This window comes from Rhincodon typus, chromosome 1 (genome assembly GCF_021869965.1).
Source record: "Rhincodon typus isolate 14 chromosome 1, sRhiTyp1.1, whole genome shotgun sequence".
NCBI classification, from domain to species: domain Eukaryota; kingdom Metazoa; phylum Chordata; class Chondrichthyes; order Orectolobiformes; family Rhincodontidae; genus Rhincodon; species Rhincodon typus.
The window spans coordinates 124,217,725-124,232,821 of record NC_063332.1 but is presented as its reverse complement, the minus strand read 5'-3'; the positions used below and the strand labels follow the sequence as shown (position 1 = coordinate 124,232,821).

The 15,097-nt window shown below is 43.2% G+C and overlaps 1 protein-coding gene across 1 annotated transcript in view; it reads right to left on the bottom strand.

The window, feature by feature from the left end:
• LOC125485026 (kelch-like protein 2) overlaps positions 1 to 4,772 on the bottom strand; it is a 46,123-nt gene extending 41,351 nt beyond the window's left edge. Inside the window, exon 1 of the mRNA XM_048605924.1 lies at positions 4,528 to 4,772. Within this exon, the coding sequence (XP_048461881.1) occupies positions 4,528 to 4,598 (71 nt within the window). The 5' untranslated portion in view covers positions 4,599 to 4,772. The remainder of the gene's footprint in view (positions 1 to 4,527) is intronic.
• Positions 4,773 to 15,097: the final 10,325 nt, after the last annotated feature.

Sequence of the window (15,097 nt, the reverse complement as noted above, 5' to 3'; positions counted from 1 at the left end):
TGTCATCTCAGTAATATTTATAACTCAGCTTTCTTCTCTTTGGGGCTTCCAGAAGCTGACGTGTGAGATCAAGCAGGAAGTTTCCAAATCTTCATGCTGCGTCATCAACAGCCTAGCTCATCTCCCCAAAAAAAAAACACTACAGTTCAAAGAAACAGCTTCAACTCCGGTCCCATCCCGAGAGACCGAACATCTTTTTTAGATGTCTCAATTACCACTCTACGTCTGCCATCTGCTTGAATATAGCGTCTCCACCAGACTTGCCAGAACCAATTCCCATGCACTGACTTTGTTAACAGCCAACATCTGTTATCTGTTTAAACACAATGCTCAGCATTGCGCCTATCGGGCCTTACTTGTTAATGGTTCCCAGGCCACACGGAAGTTTTTCCAGGAGGTGGAAATATTGAATAAAATTATTTGCACGCTGAGGAAGGATCACAGGACCTAAAATGTTTACTCTGTCTTTTCCTTCACAGATGCTGCCAGACCTGCTGAGCTTTTCCAGCAACTTTGTTTTTGTTCCTGATTTACAACATCCACAGTTCTTTCAGTTTTTATTTGCACAATGGTATTTTCACAGAGTCCCTGCACTTACATATACATAATGAGGGTTAAACACAATATTCCTTCTGGGATTGTTGCGTCTGTTGGAACCCTTTTATCAAAAATCAGCCTGCGATTAACCTCCAAGTCTGGCCTCAGAACAAAAATGTGATTGTTTGATCTGTTCTCTTCCTTTTACCACAAACTGTCCCAAAGTAAACAAGTCATTTTTAGTTCAACTCCCAGTTCACAGCTCCAAACCAAAAATTCACAAAAGAACAAAAGTAAAAATAATGAAAATAGAATCAGCAAACGTTCTAATATGTTCACTATCACAATTAAGTCAGGAGATCAACCCTGGTTTAATGAAGAATGCAGGAGGTGATGCCAGACGTAGCACGAGGCATACCCAAAAACGAGGTACCAACCTGGTGAAGCTACTCAAAATTACTTGCAAAAGTAAATCACAGCCAAGTGATTCCACCGACAACAAACGAGATCTAGGCTCTGCAGTCCTGCATTTTCAGTTGTGAATGGCGGTGGGAGATTAAACAACCAACAGAAGGTGGAGATTCTACAAATATCCCCATCCTCAATAATGGGAGAGCCCACCACATCGGTGTCAGAGTAGGTTGACACATTTGCATCTATCTTCAGGCAAAAGTGTGGACTATCCATCTCAGCCTGCTACTGAGGTGCCCAGCATCACAGCTACCAATCTGATTCATTCCATTCGATTTCAAGAAACAACTGAAGGTAGTGGAAATTATGAAGTCTATAGGCCTGGATAACATCCACATTCGTGCTCCAGAACAAGCTCTGCCCCAGGTGCACTGCTACAGCATACATCTACCCTACAATGTGGGTAATTGCACAGGTTTGTCCTGTGCACGAAAAGCATGACAAATCCAACCTGGTCAATTATCACCCGATTAGTATAATCTTAATCATTATAATCTTAATCATTATACACAGTGCTATCAAGCGGCACCATCCTTTATTTGCCAGTTAGGCCAGCATTCATTGCCTGGGTCTAATTTCCAAGTGGGCAGTTAAAAGTCACCCAAGTTACTGAGGGTCTGAAGTTAAATGTAGGCCACACCAGGTAAGGATGGCAGTTTCCTTCCCTAAAAGGACATTAGTGAACCAAATGGGTTTTTCCAACAATAGTCAACAATTAGACTCTTAATTCTAGATCTTTTAGTGAATTCAAATTCCATGATTTGCCGTGGCAGGATTTGAACTCAGGTCCCCAGAATATTACCTGGGTTCTGAATTATCAGTCCGGTGATAATACCAGTAGGCCATCATCTCCATTAAGTCGTACTTAGCGCAATAGATGCCATTCACAAAACGAGTCCTGAAGCAATCTCTATCCATGTGCAGCAAGGCCTGGACAACGTACAAGCTTGAGCTGATAAGCTGCAGCAACATTCACACCACCTAAGAGTCTAATCAATGACCACCTCCACTTGACATTCAATGGTATTACCATCACTGAATCCCCCACTACTGGCATGAACGTTGACCAGAAACTGAACTGGGCACAGATACTGTGACTAGGAATTCTGTGGTAATTAACTCACTCATGTCTTCTCAAAAACTGTCCACCATCTACAAGCCACGAGTGTGGTGTAATACCCGCCATTTGTCTAGATGGGTGAAGATCCGTAAAACTCAAAAACCTTGACACCCTCCAGCCTATCCACCACTTTCAACTTTCACTAAGAAACAGGCCATCTGGCCCCTTGAGCCTGCTCCACCTGCCTTAAAACATGCAACAATGTAGCCTCAACTGCTTCACTGGACAGGGAATTCCACAGATTCACAACCCTTTGGAAGTCCATCACCCTCTTTACCATTATTGCACAGTGACTGCAGCATATTCCATCAATGCAGTACAGCACAACACCTAGACCCCTTTAACAGCACCTTCCAAACACAACTTCAACCCACCTAGAAGGGCAAGGGCAGCAGATAAATAGGACCACAACCACCCTGCAAGATCCACCGCCCCCGCCCGCCCCAGGCCATCCTGACTCGGAACAATATCATCCAGTCCTTTGCTGTTGCTGGATTGAAAACCTGGTACTCATTTTCTACTCTTAAACCCAAAATTTGGTTAAACAGCCCTGATTAAGGGGGGCACTTCCTTTCTAAAAGCACCTTGGTGGCCCTACACGTCGAGGGCTGCTAACATCACCACCTTTCCAGGGCAATTACAGATAGGGATCCATTTCTTTTTATTTGTTCAGGGGATGTCTGGTTGATTTCACTGCTCCAGAAAAACTGAAATAAAATACATTCTTCCAAACAAGCTTTGCAGAATTGTTCTGAGGAAGGGTCACCGGACCCGAAATTCACAGATGCTGCCAGACCTGCTGAGCTTTTCCAGCAATTTCTGTTTTAGTTCCTGTGTTTGCAGAATTGTTTCAGACTTCAACACAACATACCTCGGTCAGAATATTTCATGCGGTTGCCCTCACAAAATTAATATGTTCAGACTTGTATTTGTTACAGGCCTCCAATTTACACCTTTGAGGCAGGTTATGGAGGCCCAATCTATTCGAGTTCCAACAATTGGAACAAGGGATGGTGGGAATATGCAAGTGGAGATATCATCACTCAACGTCTACATACACCTACAACCAGGATCAATGCACAGAAATGAAAAAAAAAGGAACCTATGCAGTTCTGCTTCTGTCTAACCAAAAGTCACTAAAAAAATGACCTGTAGCATTATACCCAAATTGTAGGTCAAAGATTAGTTAACTCGATCTAGAAGTCAAACTGCAGGCATTAATGACATATAACACAATATCGTTCATTCACCCACCGAATCAGTCATGGTACTGTCAACTGAACCAGATAACAGGAAGAAAAAAATATCAGGCTATAAAACAAATCATTTGTAAGTTATCTTTAACAAATACCCAAGAAAGGAAAATATAGGCAGCGTTTTAAAAAAAATACATGTAACGCAGAGATATGTTTACAAAGGTAATATTAAAAACTGCTATGTCAAATCTAGCATTGACACTAGGAATTAGTGAAGATCGCATGCTTCAGAATCAGACAGATATGCTTCTTGTCCCATAATTCCTCACCTCAATTGTTTCCACCAGTTCAAGCATTATATTGTTCAAAATATCCCCAATGGACAAAACTAAGTTCAGAAGAGCAAAAGTCATTATACCAGTGTTACTTTCCCTCTACAATTCAAAATCAACAGTGCAAATAAACCATATGCCCACCATTGTGCCATACTGAAATTTAGAATGGAAGCTCTGAATGTAGAAGCATTAAAATTTAACACACTAAACGGTGAAATTCTAGTATCAATGCCACAAGTCAGAATACACAACTGTCATTACAGTATCTTATACAGTAGCTACTGTATAAGAGATGCACTGATCTTCTCCAAAAATATACATTTTTTCCAGCGTTCATTGTTTATTGTACTCGTGAAACAATTTTACAGCTCGTCCCCTCTGAAATAAAACCTAGCTCAACACGATTTCCTACATTTAATACATCTTTCAACCAAAAAAAAGTGCAACTATATATACATCAGAATATTCACTACAGAAACAGCTACCGGACATTCATGGACAGGTGCTCAAACCTCTGACCAACCCCCTCTCAGAACAAAATTATAACGCCAACAGACTTATAACCCTTTGACACGACCCAATTTTCACCTCTTTCTACCCTTTTACATATACTTAAATTGCAGCATTTCTAAAATGCTGGAACAACCGCATTGTTATTTGCTATCAAAAACTCGAGCTTGTGCTTCCCTCGACCCCACTTCAGTTCTCCATGCATTTGGAAAGTCGCTTCTCCGCAAATGAGAGCGGGGAAACTCCAAGCATGACCCAGACCCTCCCTCTCCCCCGCCCTAAGCCGGGTTGTCCCTCCTGGCCGGAGTTTCCCCCAGCCCTGCCCTGCCCCTGGCTGTGATTGGAGTTACAGACTCACATTTGCTGTATCTCCATTGTGTCCTCCGCCTGTTGCCGACTGCGCTGAGTGAGCTCGGCGCGCTGCACCATTCCACTCAGAGGCGCGTGGGATGCTTCCCCGTGCCCCGCGCGCGCTCCATTGTCTGCGCTGTTGCCCGGGCGGTCACTGAGGCAACGCCGGCCGCTGCTCCGACTGTCTCAGTCTGACCCTTAGGGGAAACCAGGGAGGCGGCGCTTCCTGCAGACCATCTCCTTCTTCTCCTCCTCCAATACCCCACAATGCTCCTCTCCTCACCCCCTCCTACCACCACCCCCCCCTCCCCGAAAGCTTCCTGCCTCCCAATTCTAACTTTTTTATTCCGCTTCGACTGTCAAAAGTGATATTTACCAGGTATTGCTATACCAGGAGCTCCCTCTGGGTTGGAGGACCTGGAAGAAGCAGCCCTAATATGGGAATTATAAAGAAAAGTGTGGCAGTGTATCAAAAGCCTGCATCCAGGCTACCTTTGGCAGTGAATGCTGAACTGCACTTCATATTTAAAACCATGTACTTTAGAACAAACTGCAGGATTTCTGTACTGAAATACGTGATTCTGCCAGATTTTTTTTAAAAATGCATACAGCGATTGCACATCTAAAGTGAAACCAAAACTGTTCGTCAGTGTATTCATTTTGTGCAGCATAAGGTTTCGCACAACGCGCTTTTTTAGTCACTTGGTTGTTGTTGTACGTCGACACTGTTTCCGTAGCAACGATTTTATTGATTCTGTTGACAATAACTTGCATTTCTATAATGCCTTTAGCATAGAAACGCGTTGCAACATGCTTTACAGAATGTTGTCGAGTAAAAGTTGACACTGGCTAGCCACATCATGAGGTATTAGGTCATATAATCTAGAACTTGGTGAAAGAAACAGGTTTTAAGTAGAATATTGAAGCAAGAGAGACTGTATTACAGGTAGAGATAATTTCCAGAGCTTAGGGCCTAACTAGTGAAGGCACTGCCATTCCTAACAAGAGTGGAACAATTGGGGGTATGAGGCTAGAACTGAAGAAGTATCAATATCTTAGAAGCTTCTAGGGCCACTGGGGTTTCAGAGATAAGGGCTAAGGTTACCATGAAGGTGCTGCCTCCCAACCTTGTCTGAGGCATGGTGATCCTTTTAGTGAATATAAGGAGGTCATTAAGATAGATCTCATAGAATATGAGTTCCCTGATTAGGGCTGTTAATCTGGTCCAATCAGGGAGCCCTGGCTAAAAAATATAAACAGGCGTGTCAGACATCCTGTTCACTCAGAGGTCTAGCTCTGAGTGTCAAGTACTCTCCACATGTAAATAAAGAGTGACTTGGTGACGGGATACTGGCCTTTGTAAAGTTATTTCAGTGGCAACAAGAGAAAAAAAAGTGCACCTGAAGAAATTTGTTCACAACATTCGTCTTTGATTTGGGATATGCATTTCTGGCATCATGCCATTATGTGGGAAGTTTGACTTGTTCGATCCTGCTGTCGAAGACTGAGCCCAGTATGTGGAAAGAATGCGTTACTTTTTCTGGGCAAGTGACATTGGGGCAGGTGAAAAGCAATGAGTAATTCACCTGACAGCTTCAGAATCTGCAGCTTTATTGTTTATTAGGAGCCTAACATTTCCTAAGGCACCAGATACTAAAACCTTTCAAGAGATGACGGATTCAGTCAAGGAATATTACAACTCCAAGCCTCCTCTAATTCTGAGATGGTTTTGGTTTTACTAGGCAGTTTCAGAACCAGAGAAATCCATGTCGGGATTTTTGACAAGGTTTAGATGATTGGCAGATGTGACTTTGGTTTAACCCTCAATGAGATGCTAAGAGACTGTTTGGTGTGCGGGATTAATGATTTAACCATGTAAAAGCGCCTACGTGCTGAAGCCCAACTGCACTTCAAACAGGCACTACAACTGGCTTTGTCATTAGAAAATGCGGCAAGTGGAGCTTGGGTTACAGCGTATGATGATGGAAGTGGACACTCTTGCCAGGCTGACTGAGTTTGGGGGCCACAATTTGAGTAAAGGCAATTGCACAGCCTTACACAGGACATTTCCTGAACAGAGGGACTCTAGGTCAGCCCACAGCAAAACCCCAAAACGAAGTGAAGCCTCAGCCAAACGGTTAAAATTTTTTTCACAATCAGGCTGGCAAGCCGTTGTAGTTGCTGTTGATATGCAGACTTGAGACAGCAAAAGAGTCCCATTAGACCTGAATTGAATAAAATAACTCAATGGTTGGTATCCAGGGGAATGCAATTCCTGGAAAACCCAACTATATTTGGCTTGGAACAGTTAATTCGCTTAGCAACATCCAAATCAGCACCAATCAAAATAAACATCTGGTTAAATGGTCACCTAGTTTAAATGGAGGTTGATACCGACACGGCTGTATCAGTGATTGCAGAACTAGTCTGTAACAAAATTCACACTGAACTCCAACCCTTAAGTTTGTATTAGATCTCGGCTAGACTGAGAACCTATATTAGGGAACTTTACAGATTGAGGGTATATCTTCAGTTTTGGTCTTATATGAGAAGCCGCCGGTTCAGTTACCACTGATTGTAGTAAAAGGCTGGCACCCAATCTTGATGGGGCAAAATTGGTTGAGAAAGATTTACCTAGATCAGTTCAACATTTTTCAATTAGAAAATACGTGGGTGAAGTCTTAATTAATGCCCGGAAATTTTTCAGGAAGGTACAAGGACTATCAAAGGAGCCAACGCCACCTTGCCTGTTGACCAGGAAGCAATTCTATGATTCTGCAAGGCCCGCTCAGTGCCATTTGCCTTATGGGCAAAAGTGGAGGCAGAATAAGGAAGCTGGAAAGCAAAGGAATCATCAAACTAGTACAATTTGAGGAATGGGCAGCACCAGTCGTACCAATTGTGAAGCCCGATCTTTGTGGAAATTTCAAACAAAGGGTGAACAGCTTCTCACAGCTGGATTAATACCCAATCCCTCACATGGAGGACTTATACGCAAAGCTGGTGTGGGGGTGGGGGTTTTTCAGGCACCCCAAGTGACCTACTTGGGCTACAGAGTTGACAAGACTGAGTTATAGCTGTTGAAAGATAAAGTGATGGCGATGAATGGTGCCCCAGCTCCCACGTCTGTACCGGAGCTGAGGTCTTTCCTTGGATTGGTGAATTATTATAGGAAGTTCATACATAACCTGCCCCATCTTGGCACCCTTACATCGACTTTTGAAAAAGGGTCAGCCCTGGAAATAGTCTCCTATCCAAGACGTAGCCTTTAGGGAAGTGAAAAAGCAGCTATCATTGTCTAAGGTGTCGGCACACTATGATCCCAAAAGACATCTAGTGCTGACATGCAATGCCTCCCCATACGGTATCAGGGTAGTGACGGCTCACAGATGGCCCATGGCGATGAATGCCCAATAGTGTATGCTTCCCAGACTTTAGCTGATGCAGGCTGCAAATATGCCCAAATAGAGAAGGAAGGTTTGGTGGTCATCTTTGGTGTGAGAAAGTTCCACCAACACCTTAATGGACATTAATTTGTAACAGTAACAGACCACAAACCCCAGCTAGGGCTATTCGAAGAGGACAAGGTCACGTTGCCTATAGCTTCAGGTCGAATTCAGCAGTGGGCTCTCATTCTAAGTGCATACAATTACAAGTTGGACACCGTCTGGCAGGCCAAGTAGCTAATGCGAATGCCTTGAGCTGCCTCCAGCTGACAGGTGCTGCCACTGGAAGAGTCTGTTCTGGTTTTAAATTTTCTGGACACCCTTCTGGTCCCTGCTGCTAATATCAGACTTTGGATGCAAAAAGATCTGGTCCTGGCAAAACTAAAACAGACGATGGTGATGGGGGACACAAAAGAGCCATCACAACCAGATTTGAAATCTTTCTGGACCCGATGGAACCCGATCACCATAAAGGACTACATTTTATTTTGGGGAACAAGAGTGATTATCCCAAGCAAAGGTTGCCGCCAGATAATGGCTGAACTGCACCACAGTCATCCAGGGGTTTCCAAAATGAAGATGTTGGTGAGAAGTTATGTCTGGTGGCCAGGATTGAATGCAGACATAGCTGCATTGATGGGACATTGCCCAGAGTGCCACCAAGGACGAAAATTATCACCAGCAGATCCCCCGCATTCGTGAGACTGACGGGGTAAACCCTGGACTCGTTACATGTCAACTGTGCAGGTCATTTCATGGGCTGTATGTTCTTAATCATTGTGGATGCCCACTCAAAGTGATTGTATGAGCATAGAGTTCACTCTTCAAACACAGGGACAACAATAGAAAAGCTGCGAGTATCTTTTGCAATACACGGGCTCCCAGAAGTATTGGTCAAAGAGAACAGCCCATCATTTATCAGCAGGGAATTCAAGTATTTTCTAAAGTTGAATGGCATTCAGCATATAGGGATAGCTCCATACAATCCATCAACCAATGGTCTGATGGAAAGAGCAGTCCAAACTTTGAAGGCAGGCTTAAAGAAACAGCCTACAGCTTCACTCAATACCAAATTTTCCCGGTTCTTATTTGATTATCAGACCACTCCTCAATAAATCACAGGGATAGCTCAGTAATTGCAAATGGGGAGAAGACTCCACACCAGGTTAAATCTAATTTTGCCAGACCTGGGTGGAGGTGAAACTGCATCAACAATGTTAATGCTGGACTTAAGACTCATCTAAGTGAGAAGATCGTTTACTCCAGTGGACAAAGTTTGGTGCCATAGAAATGGCCCTGCATGGGTAAGAGGCATGTTCAATGCGAGGTCAGGTCCTCTAATGTACAAAGCTCAGGTAGGTGAGGTGGTCTTCAACAGGCATGTGGACCACATGAAAGCTGCAACTTGCAAACATGACAGGCACAAAACATACCCGGCCTGTCAGAACAACTGGAAAGGCTGTTGGAACTCCTGGGTTCACCCCTCCACCTAGCGTCAATGAAACCTCAGAGTCTGAGGTGGACATGGCAGATGTCGCAGCTTCAACGCCTTTACCACCTGAAGAAGAGGGTGAATTTCTTCCAAGCTGCTCCGGGTGCAAGAGGCAGGCTATGGTCTAATACACACCACCTGTATCCGAGGCTGAGGCAGAGGAACAGGACCCAGTGTGTAAACGCCCCAGGAGAGGCTACAAGAAAAAGACAGACCTATATCCCCGGACTGAAAGGTGGAGGGATGTAGGGATTGTAACAAGGTCAGCCAGGTGGACATCATTGAATATGAGTTCCCTGTTTTGGGGAAGTTAATGTGGTGCAATCTGGAAGCCCTTGCTGACAGATATAAGCAGGAGCGTCAGAGATTCTGTTCACTCTGACAGCTGGCTCTGAGGAAGCCAGACCAGTGGCAAGTACTGTGCACGTTTAAAAAAAGGTGACTTGGAAATTGGATACTAGCTCCTGTGAACCCTCAGGTTAAACTCACCATCAGTCATCTCTCTTTCTAATGAGAGAGCAGCTCTATGGCCTTCTGGGATTATGTCAGCTCTTATCACAGACAGGAATAGGCAAGTCCATTAATGAGACTTTTAAAGTTAAGGCACTACTGGACTGAAAGTCAATGTCAATCAGCAATCACAGGGGCATGGGTAAGTGGGACTTCATATGAGTTAGGCTATGGGCAACATTGCATTTCAACGTTGTCCACTGTCATTACTCAGAACATAAGACATAGAAGACCCTACAGTCCCTTAAGTTCAGCCTCAACTCCACTTTCCCATCAGTTCCCTATTACATTTGATTCTGAGAGTTCAAAAATATGTTTATTTAAGACTTAGATCTATCCAATAATGGAACATCCACATCTTTCCTGGGTGAAAATTCCAATGCTTCACAACCCTTTGAGTGAAAACAGTTCTCCTTATCTCAGTATAAAATGATCACACATTCTCAGACTGTGTTCCTGTTCTCTCAGCTGCCCAGCTGGGAAAAACAACATTTAAGACTTTATTCTGTCAATTTCCTTCAGAATCATGACTGTTTCAATGGGATCATCTTTCATCCATCTAAACTCCAAACAGCATAGGCTTAATTCACTCAGTCTTTCATCATAGGACAACTTCCCTCATTCTAGAGACCAGTGTAATGGTCTTTCATGCTATCATCTCCAAAGCAGGTATATTCTTTCTTAAATATGGAGACCAAAACTCCATTCCAAGTGTGGTCTCACTGAAACCTGGACAATGTAGCAAGACTTCTTCATTTCATTACTTCAGCTCCTTGCAATAAAGGCCAACATGCACGTAATCTTCCAAATTGCTTGCTGTATTTGTATGCTAACTTTGTGTTCCTTCTTGGAGTGCACCCAAATCCCAGTGACATCAAAGTGAATAACCTCATATTTCCCCATACTGTATTTGATCTGCCACTGTGTGGCCCACTCACTTAACATGTTGAAATCTCTTAACACCCTCTTTGTGTCCTCCTCACAGTTTACACTCCCACCTAGCTTGGTTTCATCAGCATTACTCTCACTCTCTTCATCTAAATCATTAAGATAATTGGTGAATATCTGAGACCCAAGCACCAACTTTTGCAACACTCCTCTAGCCACAGTCTGTAAGCTTGAAAATTCACGTTTATCCGTACTTTTTGCTTGCTATCTGTTCATCACTTATGTATCCATGCAAATATATTACCCCAATTCTGTGACTTCTAATCTTGTATATTAAACTTTTGTGTGGCTTTTACTGAAAGCCTTTTCAAAATCTAAGTGTACTACATGTAATAATACCCCATTCTCTCCTCTACAATTTTCATCCTCAAAAACTCTAATGTATTTGTCAAGAGATAGCAAGATGCTGGAGTCAAAGACAACACAGTATGGAGCTGGAGGAACACAACAGGCCAAACAGCATCAGAGGAGCAGGAAAGCTGACGTTTCAGGTCGGGACCCTTCTTCAAAAATGGGGAGGGGGATGGGAGCTAGGAAATAAATAGAGAGAGGACGGGTGTGGCAGGGGAAGGTAGGTGGAACGGTAATAGGTGAGTGGTGGAGACTGTTCAGTGGGATGGGTGGGGCGGGTAGGTGGGAGAGAAGACGGACAGATTTTGTGTCAGGTCAAGGAGGCGGAATTGAGAGGGAGGCTTGGACATAAGATGAGGCTGGGGTTGGGGAGATTTTAAAACTGGTGAATTCCATGTTTAGGCCATCAGGCTGTAGGCTCCCCAGGCGGAATATAAAGTGCTGCTCCTCCAGTTTGAGGGTGGTGTCATTGCGATACTGGAGGAGGCCCAGGATGGACATGTCACCCAGGGAGTGGGAGTGGGAGATAAAATGGTTGGCGACCGGAAGGTGTTGTCGTTTGTCATATATAGAGCGCAGATGCTCTACAAAATGGTATGCAAGTCTATGCTTAGTCTCACTGATATAGAGAAGACCACATCAGGAGCAGCAGATATAGTAGACCAAGTAGTAGACAGACGTGCAGGTGAACCCCTGTTGGATATGGAGGTTTTGTTTTGTGCCTTGAATGGAGGTGAGGGAGCGAGGTGTAGGACCAGGTGTTGCACTTCCTATGGTTCCAGGGAAAGGTGCCAGGGGTGATGGGGTTAGTGGGCGTGGTGGGGATAGTGGGGACTGTGGAGCAGATGAGGGAGTCGCAGAGAGAGCAGTTTATACAAAAGGCAGATACGGGTCAGGAGGGAAATATTTCTTTGGTTGTGGGGTCGGATTGTAGGTGCTGGAAGTGACGGAGAATGATATGTTGGATGTGGAGGTTGGTGGGGTGATATGTGAAGACAAGTCTTTATTGACTTTCTCCGATTATGCTCACTCTGCTTTAATTAAGTGCATTGTTAAAGCTTCCTTAACAAGAGATTTCAGCAATTTCCTGATGTCCAATTTCAGACTAACTGACCAGTAGTTCTGTTTTCTTTCTCGCCCTCCTTTCTTGAATTGCAGAATTAGTTTCTAAATTCCAACCCTCTGGGGTTGCTGTACAATCTAGGGAATTTTGCAAAACCCTAACCAGTGCATCTGATATCCTGCAGCTACTTTTAGAACCCCAGGACGTACCCATCAGGTGCTGGGGTTTTTATGCCTCATTTTTTTTTTCTGCTGATATTAATTACTTTAAGATCCTCACTCTTTTTAGCCTTTTGTTATCCATCTCCTATGTAATTTGTGTCAGTCTACTGTGAAGACAGAACAAATTATGTGTTTATTGCCTCTGCCACTTTCCCTTTCCCTGTGACATTTTCTCCCATCTCTGCCACGAAGGAACCAACAGTCACTTTAGCTTCTGTCATGTCATTTTAGTACATGAAAAAGCTCTTGCAATTTGTTTTCATGTTATTGACTACTTCCTTCCATATGCTAATTCTCACTTCTTATTAACAGTTTGGATTCCCTTTGCTGATACAATTGAACAACATTCTTGGTTAATTTACTGCAACTAGTCATTTGTGGAATTACCATAAAGCTCCAGGTTGCTTCAACATGTTTTAAAATACAGCTTGTGCCCTTTTGATAAGTCATCAGAAAGCTTCTCACAGAGCTGTATCTCTTTTGCCGTATCTATGCTATTTATTCTTCTCGTGGTTGATTATCTAAAAATTACTGATGTTGTCCTGCAATTTTATAAGCAAAATGCATTTGAACTGGCACATATAATCTCTGTCAAACATTGCAATGCTAGTGATACAATGAGTGGTAGAATCCTATCACAAACCTCTGTTTATTGTTTTGTGCAGAGGAAGAGAGGATTTGGACATGTACAATTCATTTGTTTTCAAATGGCTTTTTTCCATGGTAGGCTGTAACTTTAAAAATGGGAAATTCTATAGTTGGTTACAGAAATAAAAAAGTTACTGTTTGGATATCAGGACAGGGCTCAAAGCTACTAAAAACTCAACAGGGTCAAAAATAGTCACAGGTCTTTTTGGTCACATTGTTTGTTAGAACTATGGGAGTGTTATTGCAACCATGGCATCCCGAAAAGACAAAGGATTAATAAATGCAGCGATGTTAGTGGAGCTTTAATTGCTGCCACTGTCTCCGAGACCTAAATTGGTTCTGTCAGTAACCACAGACAAGATGTTGCTTTTGAACATGGGCCTGTCAGATCATTTGCAACAATGAAATATTTATCAATACTTATGGCTTGGAGACAGTTAAGGACTGCAAATGGTGGAAGCTAGCGTCAATAAATGTAGAGCTGGAAAAGCACAGCTGATCACTCAGCATCTGAGGAATAGGAAAGTCAACGTTTCAGGCCAAAACCCTTCGTCAGGACTCTTATGGCAATCCCTGAGTTTTCAATAATTATTTCTAAGTGGACTGGAGACCAAAGATAGACCACATCCGCAGGAACAGCACGTACAAAGCTCTAGATGGGGGTGCAGGAAGGACATACCCAATGCTGCCCTCATCCTGATAGCCACCTTTGTACGCAGCTGCATCAAGCTGTGTGTAGACTGTTGATATGCAAACACCACGTGGTAATACATACGGATGTTCTACCTGTCCTTAGTGTTGCAATGGATAGGCCTAGCCTTGTTGCCATGGAATGTTTCAAGTAGTTAAACCGTTTTGTATCACCTGTCCTTCATGGAAATATTTGCAAAAGGCAACACCTTTGACCACAAGTCCATCAGGAAGTGGTCAGCACATAATGTCCTCAAGACCCTGCAGGAAAAGGACAAGTTTGATATTGTTGGGTGGTTCCCAGAGCAGACTGTCAAAGTCACTTGGTAGAATGCCTCATCATCAGAACTTTCCAACAAGCAACTAGATCTAGCTTGGCTGGTGGTGAGAAGGGCACTACCCATCAGATCTTCCATGTACACCTGGGCTCCCTCTGCCACCACACTCTGCCCTTGAAGCGGCAATGCTGGCAAAGAGATTGTTGCACATCTCCTTCTGGAATGTGCCTTTGCAAGGAGAAATGAATAGCTTTTGTCATCCTGAGCAGCTCTGTGATGCAGAACCCAGTGCTTTGTGGGCTATTCTCCTGGACACACACCGAGACAAATATTGACTGCGCCTGGAGGATGTCAGCTCAGTGAAAGATGCTGCTTGGTCTGTCCAAAACTTATTGGTCTTCCAGTGCAAAGAGTTGACCTCAATCAAGTGTTGCAGACTGGTACATTCCAAGGTCCAGGACTATGCGCTGATGGACACACAAAAACTGAAGACAACTACTGTCAAGTTGCAGTGAGGTAAAGCCACAGTCTCAGATCTTTTGGCCAAAATATGATAATAATCTGTTACATTTGAGGTCCCCTCATTGTCTTAATGGAAATGTAATTAGTTTCTTTTCATAATCAGAAAATGCTTTTCGTTGCAACTAAATTAAAGATTTAATGAGGAATGTCAAAATTCCACTCTATTTTATACAAAGTCTGATCTGAACTGTGTTTGGATATTTGTACTTAAAGAGAATTCAAGAATAAAATATATATTTACAAAAAAATTAGTGGATCTAGTTCATATCTTACTAATGCACTGTTAGATATTGGGAATTTGCAAAAACAAAGTAGCTCAATTTCATAGAAATGACCTGTTCTAAGAAAAACCTATATAAATCCCACCTGCACGTTATTTGTGTTGTAGCTTTACCAGGTTGGCATCAC